The sequence below is a fragment of the Neolamprologus brichardi genome, chromosome 14, assembly GCF_056152115.1.
Source record: "Neolamprologus brichardi isolate AB-2024 chromosome 14, ASM5615211v1, whole genome shotgun sequence".
NCBI lineage: Eukaryota > Metazoa > Chordata > Actinopteri > Cichliformes > Cichlidae > Neolamprologus > Neolamprologus brichardi.
In genome coordinates this window covers 19137896-19154729 of record NC_142117.1, presented here as the reverse complement: position 1 = coordinate 19154729, position 16834 = coordinate 19137896, and the positions used below count along the sequence as shown (strand labels likewise).

General features: G+C 42.5%; 1 protein-coding gene across 2 annotated transcripts in view; it reads left to right on the top strand.

The window, feature by feature from the left end:
• The first annotated feature begins 3345 nt into the window (after positions 1-3345).
• The window catches only part of gucy1a2 (guanylate cyclase 1, soluble, alpha 2), a 49850-nt gene continuing 36361 nt past the window's right edge, over positions 3346-16834 (top strand). Inside the window, exons 1-4 of one of the 2 annotated variants that reach the window (XM_006802079.3) lie at positions 3346-4228; positions 4318-4651; positions 13992-14053; positions 15470-15579. In XM_006802079.3, coding sequence (XP_006802142.2) covers positions 4334-4651; positions 13992-14053; positions 15470-15579 — 490 coding nt within the window. In that variant the 5' untranslated portion in view covers positions 3346-4228; positions 4318-4333. Of the gene's footprint in view, positions 4652-13991; positions 14054-15469; positions 15580-16834 lie in introns of both variants that reach the window. The other variant, XM_006802078.3, reaches the window with a different exon arrangement.

Here is a 16834-nt window from a genome sequence, read left to right as displayed (position 1 = left end):
CTGGTATTGTTTTTATCTTTTGAGTCTGCTGGTGTGCAGTACTGTGGAATGAACTACTGGAAAGCTGGTTTTGAGTGGGCCGTTGTGGCAGTTTATAGTTCTGCCTCTGTCTTTTCTACAGATAGATTTCATCAGTCATGCAAAATACAGATGCGCAACTTTCCAGGGATCGTAATTGAGGTCAGGTCAGAAGACACGTGTGGTCTGAGTAGAAAGAGCCATGGTGCAAGTGTTCCCTTTCATCTTTTAAGATCCTGTCACTCAGATTTATGCATTTTTAATGTACTTGTAACTTCGCCCATATGAAGAGTTAAAACGATTTATTTTCCAGGGTTGGCTGTTGCCTGAAAAATCATCACAAGATGCTTTTTAGTCATTTTCATAAATTCACTTTTCTCCATCCACTCCACCCTGCGTGCCGTCACCCCTCTTTTGCACGTTACGTGGTGTATGCTGTACAGTGCAGCGAGGAATGCCCAGAACTCTACATTGGAGAGACCAAACAGCCACTTCACAAGCACATGGCACAACATAGAAGAGCCACCTCCACAGGACAAGACTCAGCAGTCCATCTGTATCTAAAGGATAAAGGACACTCTTTCGAGGATGCCAATGTTCACATTTTGGACAGAGAGGACAGATGGTTTGAAAGAGGAGTGAAAGAAGCCATTTATGTCCACTGTGAGCAACCATCTTTGAACAGAGGCGGTGGTTTACGACACCAACTGTCTGCCATCTATAATCCAGTTTTGAGTTCCCTTCCCAGACGCCTTAACGCCCACTCACATCCTGGGCCATCTGACCTCAGGAAATCACATGATAGGGTGGGGCCAGGTTTCACAATGAGCTCACCCAAAACCCTGGCTGATTGTGACCTACACCCGCTTTCACACCTTGGCTCATGTGATTAGGTAGAGGATCATCAGGGGGTCCTTTGTCCCTCTTTGGGGGGAAATTCCCACTGGGTTTAAATCTGGGACTCTCCACCATTTGACCTTAGAACTGAAGAAGCTTCTCGGATGAGAGGTGAAACGTCTTCAAGCAACTCAAAGAAGTCCAGACACTTTTCTTTGCAAGCTCCTTTGACTACGATGACATGGATGACTGAGAACCTTCACAGACGTAATCTGTTTTACTTCTACTGACTTTCATTCCTCTTCTGTCCAGTGCATACCTCCACCTCTCCAGACTGTCTTCCCCCTGCTCCCCACTCTCACCACAGATCACATCATACTCCACGTAGACTCCAGTCCGACCTCATCTGTCAGCCCGTGCATCCACCATTGCGAAACGTACTGTGCATCCATCAATCCATTTTTAATTCTGTAGGAAAAGCAAGGAGCTGTGCCAAGGACACTCAAGGTTGGATTGCTTCATCCGTTATTTCAATGATAACATTTCTATTGTCTAATGGCATCCGTGTTACATGCGCCTATTGAAGGAGATTACCACAGTATTTCAAGAGTTGCCCTTTCTATCTGTTCTGCTTCCATGATCGCACAGTCAGTGATCTGTTGCCCTGTCTGTACTTAGCTTTAGATGGCTGGCAGCCAGCTCGAGGCAGTCTCTCAGCTGGTAAGCTTATCTCCTTTGGAACATCATTTATTCTATTGTAGTGTTGGCTTTATTAAATGCCCACATTATGACTGATGGATGGCAGACTGATGCAGACAGATAAGGAAAGAAAAAGAAGGCGTTCGTGTGTGTGTGTGAGTGTGTGTGTGTGTGGTTGTCTATGCACATGAGAAAGTGTGTGGGTGTGAGTTAGAGAGAAGAGAAAAAATAAAATGATATGCAGTGTATTGGGGTCACGCTGCTCCAGAAAGTCAAATGAATTAGCGCGCACCTTCAGGAAATTGTGTTAGGGTGTGTGAGCATATACATGCACTATGTCCGTCTGACTCAGTGTCTTTCTGATTGGTCCATTGGGGCCATTAATGAACATGATCTGCTAATAGAGGTCAAGGTCGCCACTGTTGTTAGCGTCAGACTGATAGTCATTCTGTCCTCTGATCAGATACAGCAAGCATGTGCCACCGCCGGGAGCTCCATTATCACCCTTTAGAGCCATGTTCGTCCATGTAAACCCGAGCTGAACATATCTGGCACATTGCCACGGACCTGGCTTATTGACCATGGCTGTTGTTTGATTACGATCAGATGCTGCTGGAGTGCCATTTCCTGTTAGTTAATTGAGGAGCAGACTGTTGTCTGCCAAGATTTCACAATTATGAAACCATGTTAATGACAGTATGGAGACTTCCATCTTTAATTCATTTAATGTAAAAGTATTGCATTCACTGTGTACTAATTACAGCCATTTTTATATTTTCCCCCTTTTCCGGTTGCTCAAAAGTAAATGGACAAACTAACATAATTTTAAACAAAATGATTGTCTTTAATACTTTACATGGTGTTCATATTACACACATTCACAGTAGAGTCTACAACACATTTGAACTACAGATCAATTGAGAATGTATAAATAGCCTATTTGAGATGAATGAATAGTTGATTTGTCTTTAATTACTGTTTTAGAGAGCATGTTTTGTGCTTTTTGTTTTTGGAGAAAACATCTGCTTTCATCCAAGGTGACGCCACTTTTTACTTAAGATCTGAAAACACACAACCACAGTGATTTAAATCTATTTTATTGAAAGTGAAAATGGCAGTGTTGGGATCAAAAATGATCAATACTTATTGTGTATTAATTAACATTTAGAGTTTAATGAAGACTATCCGGTGCATTCAAGGCATTGGTAGTATATCCTTCATGGGGGATGTGCTTCCCACACTCACTGAAATGGAAGCCCAGGTCCCTTTATAATCTTATGAGCTACTTTTGCTAGCTATTTTAGAGAACTGCCCTCACTTGGCGCCTTTTCATTTAACGCTTTTCCCGAGCACTATATACAACATAACTCCTTCACACAAACACTGTTTTCAGTGCGTCTATCTAACATCCCATGAAGGCTTGAGCAGTCAGGAAGCGAACCAGCGACCTACTGACTAGTTAACTGCTCTTCAGTTATGTCAGTTTGTCATTGTCCAATTACTTTTGTCCAATGTGTGTGTGTGTGTGTGTGTGTGTGTGTGTGTGTGTGGGGGGGGGGGGGGTATGTATGAAAATGTCTCTAATTCCTAATACGAAAGACCTAATAATAAACAATAAATAAAAATAATAATAAATACAAAATAAAAAAATGTAATACAAAAATAAACTAAAGTACAAAGACTATGACATTGCCCAACTCTGTCTGTCTATCGATTAGCTCTGGTCTGTTTTCCAGCACAGAGTAGCGCGTTGACGCGTACTTCACAGCGCGTGCTTCGCAGATTAGAAGCACAGCTGGCGCGTGCTGCTACTGCTGGCTCACCTTTCGCGCTCACTCTCTCGCGCTTTTACCTTTCCAGCTCACCTCTACACCGGCCATTTCTTAAAGCAACAAAAAAGGGCCAAGGAGCTGCCAAGGAGCGGAAATAAAAAGATGGAGGAATGCCCGGACTGCGGTTAGCTGCTGGAGGACCAACAAGAGAACCGCTGTCGCAGAGGACTAAGAGCAGGAGGAGGAGGAGAGAGAGGGAAGCAGACGCATCTCACATCTGCGGTGACTTTGGGGATTTCTGGGCAGCGTGAGGAGAAAAAAAGGAAGATACGCTACATTTTTTTCTGATGCTGTTAAAATCTCCCGCGTGCAAGAGGAATAATTACCATGTGTTTGGATTATCGGTGGACCAGCGCGTTATGCTCTGCAGTTTCGGAAATTAGGGGGACATATCCTTCAAAATAGTTGCGTCTTTTATTAAAAATAAACACTGTTGCCGGGCGTGATGAATTCTTCCGCTCCTCATTTTTAATTGGAAGCATCCGCTGGAGTGTTTGGCCACCCGGGGGAGCGGCGAGGAGGACGTTTTTAGGGGGGTAACGGAGGACGGTTTTAAAGAGGTGATACCCTCCCCCTTCATAAATGTTTGCGTGCCGTTAGTGCTCTCGCTCTCAGTCGACCTCACCCCCTCCTCTCTCTCTCTTTCCCCGCGTCTCACACGCAGGCAGACGCGTCTCATATGCATACACAGACACGGGCAGGACTGGACATTATCTCACCCGCACACCGACACAGCATGCGCGCATAATCACACACACACATACACACAAGTCTTTCCTCTCAACCAGCCAGCCCTCCCTCCCCCCACTATCTGATGACTCCCCGGTGTACAGGTGGACGTGGTACGGAGCCGACTGTAGCATCATCCTCATCCTTAACACCGCCACTGTTATCATCATCACCATCCTCCTCCTCCTCCTCTTCTTCTCAGCAGCACAACCACCACCATGTCCTCGTCGTCGCGCAAGATCTCCTCCGAGTCGTTCAGCAGCTCGGTGGGCTCGGACTGTGGGCTCGAAAGCCCCGGGGGAGACGGAGGGGACGGCGGGTTGGAGCCGGCGGAGGAGATCCGAGGGTGCCCCTTCTCTTCCTTCCCCTCCTCCCACAGAGCGGTGCTCTGGAACGGCCGCAGCCCCGCCGAGAGGACCGTGTGCCCGGCGGGTGAAGAGCAAGCACCCGGCGGACCCCACAAGAGGGTCACCAGGAGGAGAAGGGTGAACCTCGACTCGCTGGGGGAGAGCCTGAGGCGGCTGACCTCACCCACGGTAGGATTTCAAACAAGTGTGAAAAAGCTTCACCGTGACCTCATCAATTGTCTTTAACATGTTTCTAAAGAAAGTTGCGGTGATTCAGGTGCATTTTGACTCCTGCAGTCAGAATATAGGTCACATCAGGGACTTAAAGTGTGTGTGAATTTGTGTAAACGATAAAGTATTCTTCTAAATCATTAAAAAATGCCTCGTTTGTCATACAATTAGGTCAATTACTGACCAAATCAGGTCTCCTGAAGATGAAACCTGTAATTTAAAAACCAGCATGGTCAAATATCCTGATGCATTTATTTCACTGCTCAGAGATGTCTCCAAAGTTCAGAGGGAACAAAAACAACCCAACAACAACATTCAAGCCTCTCCACATTAGTGTGTTACTCCCAAAAACCCAGACAATGTCTTTTCTTACATCATGATAGGATGTGTGCTGTGCTGTCTACGAAAAAAGCCTCTTTTCATCCTTCACCTCTGATAGCCTGAATCATCTGGCTGATTATATAATAAATATGTTGTTGTGAGTTAGAGAGAGACAGAGAGAGAGAGCGATGCCCATGGCTCGTCTGTGTGTATGCGAGGATGCTGGGAGTGTGGCGAATGAGCCTGCTGCTGTGTCTGCGTGTCTCAGTTGTGTGACAGGCTGTAATACAATAAAACCGCTATTAGAACTGAGTGCGATTGTGATGGATGGCGTGTTATTAGGGAATCTGCTATTGCACTGTCCCTGGCGATGGTACATCGGTTTGGGATTTGATTGCATCTGTTGTTCTGTAGTTACTCAACAATAGAAAATAAGTAAACAGATGGACAGACAGATGTGGACAAAACAAAAGTACCAGTTGGGGACAGGACATCAGCTTTTAAATAAATTATACCACAATCTCCAATACTTATGATATTAAGGTATTTGCATATTATCAATGTCACCATAATGTTGCTTTTTGGTGCCTTAAAACTGGGTTTAAGCACTCACCTATTCCAAACTTCTGTCTGGACAGAGAAGATATTTCCTAGAAATATTTGTAAACACCAGAAAAATGTGCATGCTACGAATAAACTGGGGAATAAAACAACAAATCGAGGAATAGGATGACTGTTGTGAATGTCTCCTTGTACCTGATTTGCTCAAGTATAAAAGAAGCTTATTTAGCCACAGTGCTTCAGTAAAAACATGTTAGTTTAGGTGCATAAAAATAATTTAAAAATACTATAGTGCGTTTATTGCAAGTAGTCTGTTGTTACATCCTGATGCCTGTTTAGGATATTGAACTGTAAATGTTGTCATGAAGGAGTTCAGTAGACATTGCCCAACTCTAAAAACTACAAAATCAGCGCAAGAGTAGTCTTCTTGCTGTGTTGTGAGTGAAATATGTATCTATCCTGAGTATTTGGTCATTGGTTTGTGACTTTGCAATTTCATGCTGAAAATCGAAAAGATTATGAACCTGAGTAGTTTGTGATAGTTTGGCCATGGTTTAACATGAGTGGGAAGTAAATCAGACACAAGCTGAAGACTTTGAGCCACAAAGTGTGCTGCTGAGACTTGAGACAGGCCGGAGACATGTCCACGGTCTACTTTGCCTCTCACCCTATGACAGCTGGGATCGGCTCCAGCACCCCCATGACTGTGACTTGAATAAACCAAAGAAGATGGATGGATAAATGGAGTGCCACATTGACTCCATAGACTGTGTGTAAAATATGGAACTAACTTCCAGGTCCTGATATGCTCTAATGCAAAATTGTGTTAAACTTGTGTTGTTTTTTTTTGCTAATTGCTAATAACCAGCAAACCATGACTCGTCTGTTTTGCAAAAACAAACGTGTCCAAGACTAAAGACGACTCCTCGTGTCGTGATTTAGCACCTCAGTAAACACTTCCTTAACGAGTTTATAGCTTCACTTACTTAAGTCTTACTGAATACAGCGTGATATTCATTCTACATTACTTATGTTTACAGCACTTTTTAAAACACACAATTACAAAGTGATGCAATGTTTGGATAAAACCACACATTAAAGATACGTTTTCAGTTCCCAGCATACAGTCAAACATAAGGTCATACTTCTAGTCCCACATGCATACTTCCATGCACGTATTAGAATCAAACCAAAGCCAAAAATATAAAGGAAATAAAATAGGAAAAGACAATTTATAAAAATGAATTTTCAGCAGTTTATAGCATTCAGGGCTGAGGATGGCTGATCCAAAATTTTAGGCGTTGCAACCTAAAAAGTGCGATCGCCTCTGGTTTTAAAATGGAGTGTGTAACAGTTAAGAGGTCCTGATTGAATGATTAGAGAAGCCGGGCTCAGTAGGTCTGCTATATAGCAGCAAGAGCATGGCCATGTAGGACTTTAATAGTTATTAATAAAGTTTTAACACAGATTCTGAGCTTTAATGGAACCCAGTGAAGAGAAGCATAAAGAGAAGTGAAAAGCAGACCAGCTGAAGGCGAATCTTAGATGTAAGAATCTGGACTGGATAAGCTTTGAGATGTGAGTCAAAATCAAAATTTGATATTGCTTACAACTGACCAGCTTAGAGTAGCAGTCAGGGCTGAGCCCGAGATTGGACTGGAGGATATTTGAAGCCATCTGATCAGTAGCAGTGGTGAAGCATTCGTGAGGTAGAAGAGGCTGTTGAGGTTGTTGGGCTTAACAGTAAAATACAGAATAGCAATGATACGTGTATTCTGTATGTTTACCCAGGGGTAAACATACAGAATACAGCACTGGTGTGGCTGTCTTTCGATTATTGTGTCTCCCAATGATGATCATGGGAGCTGTGATGGTGATGAGGTCAACTCAAATCATCAAAATGTAAGTCCACAAATGTCAGTGGCGTTGTCCATTGTTTATATACAGCCTATTCTTGATTCCCTTTGGTACCGGCACTAGGTTCAGTGTTTTTATTTTAAAAAATACCTCAAACTTCACAGTCCTTGTTCTTTTTATCCCTGAGTAGATTTTAGGGATCAAAGACATGGATGTAATGGGGATTTTTTTTCTTGACAGTCAAAATGGCCTGAAATGGTGAAAATGAAGGCAGCAGCACTGTATAGTCTTGTCTTGTTTGTGGTCTGTTGGGGGACTAATGAAGAATAAAGCTTTGTCAGATGTTACCGCTGGGATGCTTTGTCATCCCAGCGGTAACATCTTGTTCCACTTGGACAGAGATAAGTATAATAGCTGAATAGATGACCATTAGGTATACAATACATAACAGTTTTTGCTTCTAATCTGCTCTCATATGGTTACAAGATCTGTGTGTACTCCACGGAGCAAGAGCACTCCTGTGTTTTCATCAGGCTACGGTTGGATTTGGGAATAGGTTTCTCCAAATTGCAAACACTCAGCTCTCGTGCTCCCATTCCTGCGAGAAATAGATGTTGCGGTGAAATCGATGCAAAAGAGCAGCGATTGTCTGCTTTTCTTTTCTTTTTTTTTCAATGGCCAGGCATAACCTCACAAAATAATAATATTCAATAGCATAGGTGAAAAAAACTGAAGTTGGTGTATATTGGAGAGGACCAGTGAGAGCCAGCTTCAACTCTCAGCTGCAGCTCTTACTGGCCCTGATCTTTAATAGATCTATGAAAAAATAGGGAAGAGGGAACACTTAAAGACTGATTAGTATAACACTCAATGACGGTAATATCCAGCATTTACTGTACATGTGGATGACTCTGTGGAACTGTGTGTGTGTGTCTACATGCATGTATGTGGGTTTTTTTTGCAATAATATGCAACAGTTTGGCATGCACACAGGTCATTATGATGTGCTTTGATCACAGAAAAAGGGAAAATGTCCAAGGTCTGATGGGTATTTGTGTGTTAGAGCAGCTCTACCAAAAAGCCGTGGAGTAAATGTCTCCTTACCATGTTTCTTTACTATGGAAATGTAGGGAGGGAAAGAAACAGGAATGGGGAGGGATTAAAATGGAGCCGTAAGTAGCGACATACATATGCAAATTAACTCACTGACTGATCAAACAACACGTTGTTTATTATCTTTTTTGTTCTCCCTCTCACACAAACTCTGCTCAAGCACACAATGGGTGCGTGCAGAAGCAGTGTCGACTACTGATTGCACTGGACCGTGACCGACGGAACAGAGCGTGCTCTCTGTGGTTGTCTTCACACTGACCTAGAAGAAATAACACACGCAGATACATCCGTGCTCACCCACAATTACATGTGGTCAAACGCTCTGCCTGTTTCTTGTGCGCTTAGTTTTGTGTACACACATGAAGGGTGGCCATTAGCTTTGTGACCTGTAATGCTGATCAGCCCTGAGTGTTGGTCACAGATATGAAAAAGGTGAAACTCTAGAGTACGTCCTAGAGTGTAAATCCTTAAAGAGTAGATCAGTGTTGCTGGAAGCTACACTGCTTACAAATATCGATTACCTGTTACATAATTAATTAATTATAGGATTACCTTCCTGCTGCTGTCTGTCATCTTCTCTTCTTTACCCACATTTATATTGTATAAGGAGTCATGAAGTACTGACTCTGCTAATTCAAATTGGTGGAGGAATCTTCATGTTTTAATAAATAAACTTACTGGCCACTTTATCAGACACACTGCTTTAAGCTGTTAAGCCTCCATCAGTTTTCTGATCTCCGCAATCTCCTCCCTTTTGCTCCCATCTTTGGGTGCGTGGGTGCTTAAGAGGTTAACTGCTCATTTGTGTAGATATCTAAGCCAATCGTGTGGCGGTAAATCAGTGCATTTAGGCACGTGGACACGGTCAAGACGACCTGCTGAAGTTCAATCTGAGCATTAGAATAGGGATGAAAGATGAAGGGTCGGAATTTGGTGCAAACAAGATAAAAGTATGAATCCATCTTGTCTTGCATCTGGTGGTGGTGTCATTTTGGGTTTCTTGCTACAGTACCAGCTGAGCATCATGTCACAAAGCACTTAATTTCATACTGGTTTCTTGAACACCACAGTGACTTCAGTGTACTTAAATGAGCTCCACAGTCATCAGACCTCAATCCAACAGAGCACTTTTGGGGTGTGGTGGAACCTCATGGATATGCAACCTGCAATACCTGTATGATGCAGTCATGTCAATATTAGCACAATTTCCTATTCCACACACTCTATCACAATCCAAACAATCAATAATCACATCAGATGCAGCTGTTATTTCATTAAAATGGTTGTTTTTTGTACTGTTAAATTACAGTTTTTAGAAGATGAACATTTCCTCCTTAGCTCTAGAAGCTAAGGCAGACAGGTTTAGCAGACGTGTTAGCTGACAGCACCACCTTCAAGCAGAGCATGGTTCCTCAACCCAAATGACCATGCATCGCACAGGAGTGGGAGCTGTTCTAAAGGGGATATCACACAGACACACACACAAAGGTACCAAGTATACAAAAAAGCACAATTCATGAACTCTGTGTTTGTTCAGATACATTTTTTTTTTTACTGAAACTGGATCTGAGTAGCTGCAATTGTGACATATAACAGTATTTTAACAGCTAATGGGCCTGTGAGTAATCAAGGCTGAAGGTTGTTACTGACTTATTAAAGGCCTTACACTGGATGCTTTCCTTTGGATTGACTTTTATTCCTGCATAGCTGTCCCCAAGTGACCAGAGTTTACCTCACCTCTGCAAGCTGAGATTTAGTTTCCCTTAAATATACAAGAAAAATCTCCACGGGCCGTCTTAGAGAAGAGTGTTGTGGTTAAATGCAGGCTGGAGGAGGCCTGCAGACGTGTTGACACACACACACACACAACTCCCAAATGTCAACCATGCATTGTGCAGACCTCCGTGTTGGGAAAATTGGCTGCTTTATTCGACTCATGTCCAGAGGCTGGTTTGAAATGTGAAAGTGTAGAAGAAAACAGGACAGTTCAAAACAAACAGATGCGCAACCGTATCCGAACAAACCTCTGTGCAAAGCGTAGTTCGACCTTTGTAGTGACAATTTTCAAACCTGTTTTGTTTTTGCTTTCCATCCGTTTGTCAGACACGGTTTTCTAAAGTGATTTACAATGAGTGTGTTCAACCTTTGTAGAGGAAGCAGCTAGATGTCATCAAATATTCACTCCACTGTCGTGTCTGAGACACTGGCTGCATTACGCTTACGCTTATCGCGCTTTATAGTCACATTAACTGCTGAACTGTTCTCAGAGAGAGCATTAAAATCCAGATAAAATGCAACGATTGGTACAGAACTGTTTCACTTTGTACCTGGTTTACTACTCATCACTCATTTATTATCTCATGCTGAGTTAATCGCAGTCTCATCGGGGTGTACGGCTTTCTATTTTTTTTTAGAAGTGCTGCTTTCCATCGATGTTGAAGCACCAGTAGCCGCTGCTTCATGGCCATCATGACCACACCAGTTCACTCTAATGGAAATTTGGAGGAGGAAAATGCAATCAAAGAAGAAAAGAAGGAGCAGGTCCAATGTGCTTGTATATGTGTGTCTTTGTGGGTTATAGGGAGTCAGTCACACACAGACAGAAAAGGGAGATTCATGTGAAAGAGGAGGATTCAATCTCATAGGGAGAGAAAGAAAGCAGAGGAAAAGAGGAATGAGGCAGACAGAGTCGTTTTCATTTTATATAGTATGCAATTTAACATGTTCATTATCACCCGTTCAGTATCGTTCTGTTGCTCCCAGCTGAGAGTTTAAATAACCCACAGCAACAAGTTGGGTATCTTGATTTGGTAACTCGACGCTTACCAAATCCTACCATCTCAGCACCTTTGTGTAACTGAATGAGATTAATGTGTGTACAGTAAACAGGCCAGGGATGCAACAATGTAAACTAATGATCATGAGTGTGTACAGTAGGTTTGCACATTTAGGGCTGATACCAGTGTGTGCCTGTGTGTTTGGCCAGGTTTACAGTAAGTATTATTATAATGTAATGTGGCCAGTGAATAGCTTCATGAAAGATGCATTTAAAGGAGTCAGGCTGTCATGAGAAAACACTCGTTCTGTTCTGTACGTACATTTAATTCATTTCAACTTTATTTATATAGCGCCAAATAACAAGAGCCGTTGGTCCAAGGCGCTTTATGTTGTGAGGTAAAGCCCAACCATTTGAGCAAGAACTTGGTGACAGTGGGAAGGAAAAACTCCCTTTTAACAGGAAGAGCCTCCAACAGAATCTGGCTGAGGGAGCGGCAGCCGTCTGCCGTGACCAGTTGGCGATGACGAGAGGAAGACATGACAAAAAACACACATACATACACAACTATGCTGTATATAGAAGCTTTGTATGAATACACAGTGAAAGTATGTTGTTTTTCTTCACTATTGGTTTTTGAAAAGTACAGCCCATTGGGTGTGTTTTCATCTGTGAGTTGTGCTCATGCTGTTAGGCTGATGTGTGGCCAACTGGTGCTAAAAAGTGACAAAATGTGTTTGTGTCAGCAGGTGTTTTTTAAGCAGCTAACATGCAGGTTAGCTACTATATGACATCTAACTGCGTTCACCTTTTAAAACGCCTGATGACGCACACACAGCCCGGTTCCCTGACTACCTCTCATCATTTCTCATGTTTTTTGTGCTGCATGTTCACAACTCACTAGCCTTTATGTTTGTCATTCCCTCTCTGTCTGCAAGACAGACACACACACACACACACACACACACACACACACACACACACACACACACACACACAAACACGCACACTGTCCGGAGTGGGTGGAGGCCTCAGAATGACCTCTCCAGCTGGCACACTGTGTTCTAGTATTGTCACTACAGCCTTGTATTTCAGCTGTACCACAGATAATCACACTGGACCCGCCCTCTCAAGCTTACGCTGTCAGTAACGCAAAACACGGCAGCTGTACACACATGGACACGGACAGTTAATCTCATTGTGTTATGGTCATTTTGACATTTTTATTTAACAATATTGTTTTGGGGTTTTTTTTTGCTGAAATTTGGATGATAACAATATAAAAGGGAATAGAAAAAAATCAGGAGGCTAGTTATCCGCCACTCCCCCCCACCCAAGGCTATAAATTTAATTTATAGTGATTTCAGGATCCCGGTAGGCCATGACCATTGGACAGTGAACTGCACAACCATAAACCTGTGGCATCTTAAACAGCTTCAGCCATTGTTAATGGTATTCACACCTGTGCTGTACTGTGACGTGGCAAAAGGTCTTGAGTGGAAACAAAGCCTGTTATATATTAATCTATCTTGGCTACAGTTACACATCAAGGCTGACTTGATCACAAGTAATCTGATTGGATTTTTTATATCAGACTGGATCATGTTTTGAAAATGCATTGTACAAAAGAAGAACAAGAAGAATAAGAAGAAAAAGGACTGAAATTATTGTTGAGCTGTCCAGGATGTACCCTTGCCCTGGCGTCAGCTGGAATAGATACCGACCCTGCCTAACCCCGGCTGGATAAGCCGATAAGAGGATGGCTGGATAGAATCAGTGAAATGTGATTTCATTAGGTCTTTGTTTTCAGTACGTGTTGTCGAAAACTTTTTAAAAATGCTGCGGCCAGATTGTTAACACATTCTAGCAAGCAAGCTCATAACACTCCTATTTGTTTTAAAATTCCTGTGCTAATGTACAGGTCAGGCTCCAGATCATATATCTCAGTTTCTTACAAAATACGCTGCTGCTCGCTGTCTTCATTCACGGAATCTGTTATTTGTTCTTCCTCGTACACAACTAAAGACCAGGGGGACAGCGCCTTTCAGTCTGTGGCACCAAGCCTGTGAAACAGTTTACCATCACAACCCTTTTTAGCTGACTCTGTGGACTATTTTAAAAAGCAGTTAATTTTTTTTAACAGGCTCTCTACTAAGAATTTTATTGAAATATTATTATTATTTATTTATTTTTAAACTACCTGGTTATTTTATCATCTTGCCTTTTAATAAGCAAAATTAGTGTGATCCTATCAGAGCAATGGATTTCAAAAACAAAAAGCAATTGGATTTTACAATTGGTCAAACCTTTGCATCAATGTCCATGTGTCCCTGAAAAACCACACGGCCACAGACCAAAGACATGCTGGTGATTCTAAATAAAGCGTAAACTGAGGCACATGTCATCCTCTGACAGCTGGCACAGCTGGAGAATTGGTTAAGGAAATGAAAAATGTTAAAATGTGTCCATATCTACACGCATGTTTTCAAGCTGAGGTGTAATACCAACTGAAAGATCAGCAATGAATCGTGAACAAATTTTTATTGGTTAAAATTTGGAGTTTGGTAAATTAGAGCGTGAAGTTAAAGGGCCATTTATCATAAAAAACTAATTCAGATGAGGAGAAACAAAAAAAAAAGCTTTTCTAATATTTTTCACTTCTGCTTGCAGACGCAGACTGTTCAGGAAGCTCTACAGCGGACTCTACAGTTCTACAGACAACAGGAGATCAGGTAAGGCTGGCTTGCAGTCAGTCTCTCTTTCTCTCCTTTATTGGCCTCTGGTGCGTGGAAACTTCTTCTGTCACTTGCTGTCTTTCTGCTGTCTTGTCTCCATATCCCCGCTGCTCATTCTCTCTCTTTTTTCCTTGTTTTTCTCACTTGGCTCACTGTCACACATGTTCATACGCACACCTGTTCAGAACCTGTGAACCTTCCTCGTGTCTCTGCTATCTCCCATTCTCCCCGCTGTCTTCTCTTCCTCTGTTTCTGCCACACTAATACAAGCGAGACAGACAAACACACGCACACATACACATACATATATAGACACACACTCCTTCACCTCTTGTCTCGGGCTCTCTCGCCATCCTGCCCTGTCAAAACTGTAAGACACAGTAGAGAGGCTTCAGTCGGGCGTAACACAAGTAAGCGTTGTTCACGAAGCATACACTGCATACTGATACAGACCCTGGACTGTGACCTGGACTTCTACTGTTATTTTCTTTAACTTTCCTGACCACTCTGCTTTTCACACTTTGGCCTCAGTTGTTGTCGCTCGGTATTTTCTTGCTTTAATGAATGTACTTCATTAAGTAATTACACAAGTAATACTCATCTTGCCTCTAATTTTGGAGCATCACAGTGCATGTAATTGTGGCATAAAGATTAGGGAATAAGCTTGCGAGCAAAAGGCCTCTGAACTGTCTGACAAGTGGACAAATAAAAACATTCCTTATTTGCATTGTTGAGGTGACCTTGAGCATTTTTCCATGCCTCTCTGTTGTCCATCTGCTTCTGCTGGCTCTGCTAAGTGATCAGCAAATATGAACGTGTGCAGGGTATGCATCAGGTCACAGAAAACGCTAAAAAACATATGTACTCAATTACCATTGAAAGTCCCGAGCCAATCAGCTAGTGTCTCTGCCAAGTGTAAAGTTTGTTGGAGAAGGATTATGCTGTGGGGCTGCTTTTCAGGAGTTGGGCTCGGCCCCTTAGTTCCAGTGAAAAGAACTCTTAATGCTTCAGAATACCAAAATATTTCAGACAATTTAATGTTCCCAACTTTGTAGGAACAGTTTAGGGATGACCCCTTCCTTTTCCAACATGACTGCACACCAGTGCACAAAACAAGGTCCATTAAGACATGGATGAGTGAGTATGGTGTGGAAGAACTTGATTGGCCTGCACAGAGTCCTGATCTCAACCCGACAGAACATGTTTGGGATGAATTAGAGTGGAGACTGCGAGCCAGACTTTCTCGTCCAATATCAGTGTGTGACCTCACAAATGTGCTTCTGGATGAATGGTCAAAAATTCCTATAAACACACTCCTAAACCTTCCAAAATAGTGCAAATGTAATTTCTCATCACGGAGACCATTCATGACGAACCACCATAACTTATGTGTTTGGTTTGTTTCCTTTACAGGTGTCAGGAAGTTGGAGGGGAGAGACGAGAGGAGAAATGTCCATTTCTAGAGAATTCTGGTTCAGAGGAGGATGTTCTACAAATCCTCCAATACATGGCCACCATACTGGGTAAGTATATGAGATAAAGGTAGATGGGAGTGTGTTTGCCACAGATCCTGCCTTTGTGTTTTTTTCCCTCCCCATTTGCATGTCCTTCAATATTAACATAGTTATTTGTGCATGTACATACACAGAACCATCCCCCAGAGGCTTGACTTGGAAAATACATTATAGACACTTCTAAGCCTTTTAAAGGAGATGCGGTATCATGGGTAGTGTGCATGCAGTCGCAAATATACAACTATTTACAAGGATAAGCAAACACACACCACCACACACTGTATGACTCACTATGGGGGCTTCTACTGTCTCCAATGCCCAGCATCAAACACACACGCACACACACGTGCATGCACGCACGCACGCACGCACGCACGCACACTGTCCCGGTGAGTCACTCAGTACAGCTTCTTCTTCCCTCTGTTACATCTAAGATCTCTTCCTGCCTCCATCTACAGTCTCGTACGTCCTTTGAGTCTTTTTAAAAAAAATTTAATGTTCTGATTTTCTGCATTTTCTCGGTAAGCCAGTGTTACAGTATGGCGTTTATGTCTGTTTTGGGAAGGTGTTTGCCTATGCAAATGTGCTAGCATGCAGTCTTCCAAAAAAAACAAACAAACCCAGTGACACTTCGCTCAACGTGGATGACGCTGTGCATAGGTCGAATGCTTATTGGCTAAAAAAATTAGCCTTAATAGGAAAGAAAGTGACAGTGGAAAAAAGTAGCATAAAAAGCAAAGACTTTGTTCGTAGTGGACACATTTCAATGTTTTTTGCACTCAGTTTAGCTTAAAGACTGCTTATTTCAGACACTCCCCCGTGGTGACAGTATATAGCTATTATGTGTTCACTGGCTTTAGAAGCTATCTGTACACTCTGCATGGGTCCAATTCAAAGCAGTGTTTTAACCATTACCACCACTATGTTCATAACGTTGACTCTAGCGATAGCAGTAAAAAGTAATTCTTCTCGCATCCTACCCTTAGAATTACTAGTTAACCTAACCTCACTAACCTCACTAGATTCCCACAGTCCAAAAACTGTGGGAATCTAGAGTACCCAGAGAGAACCCACACAAACAAGGGGAGAACCTGCAAACTCAACACAGGTGGTGGAATGGAACTCAGGACCTTCTTGGTGTTAGACAACAGTACTAACCACCATATCCTTTAATTTCTGTAATGAGCAAGAACGCATTCATGCATTCTTTTTATGCCACTTTCTGATAAAAGCATCCAGCTCATTAATACTCTTTGGTTTCTGT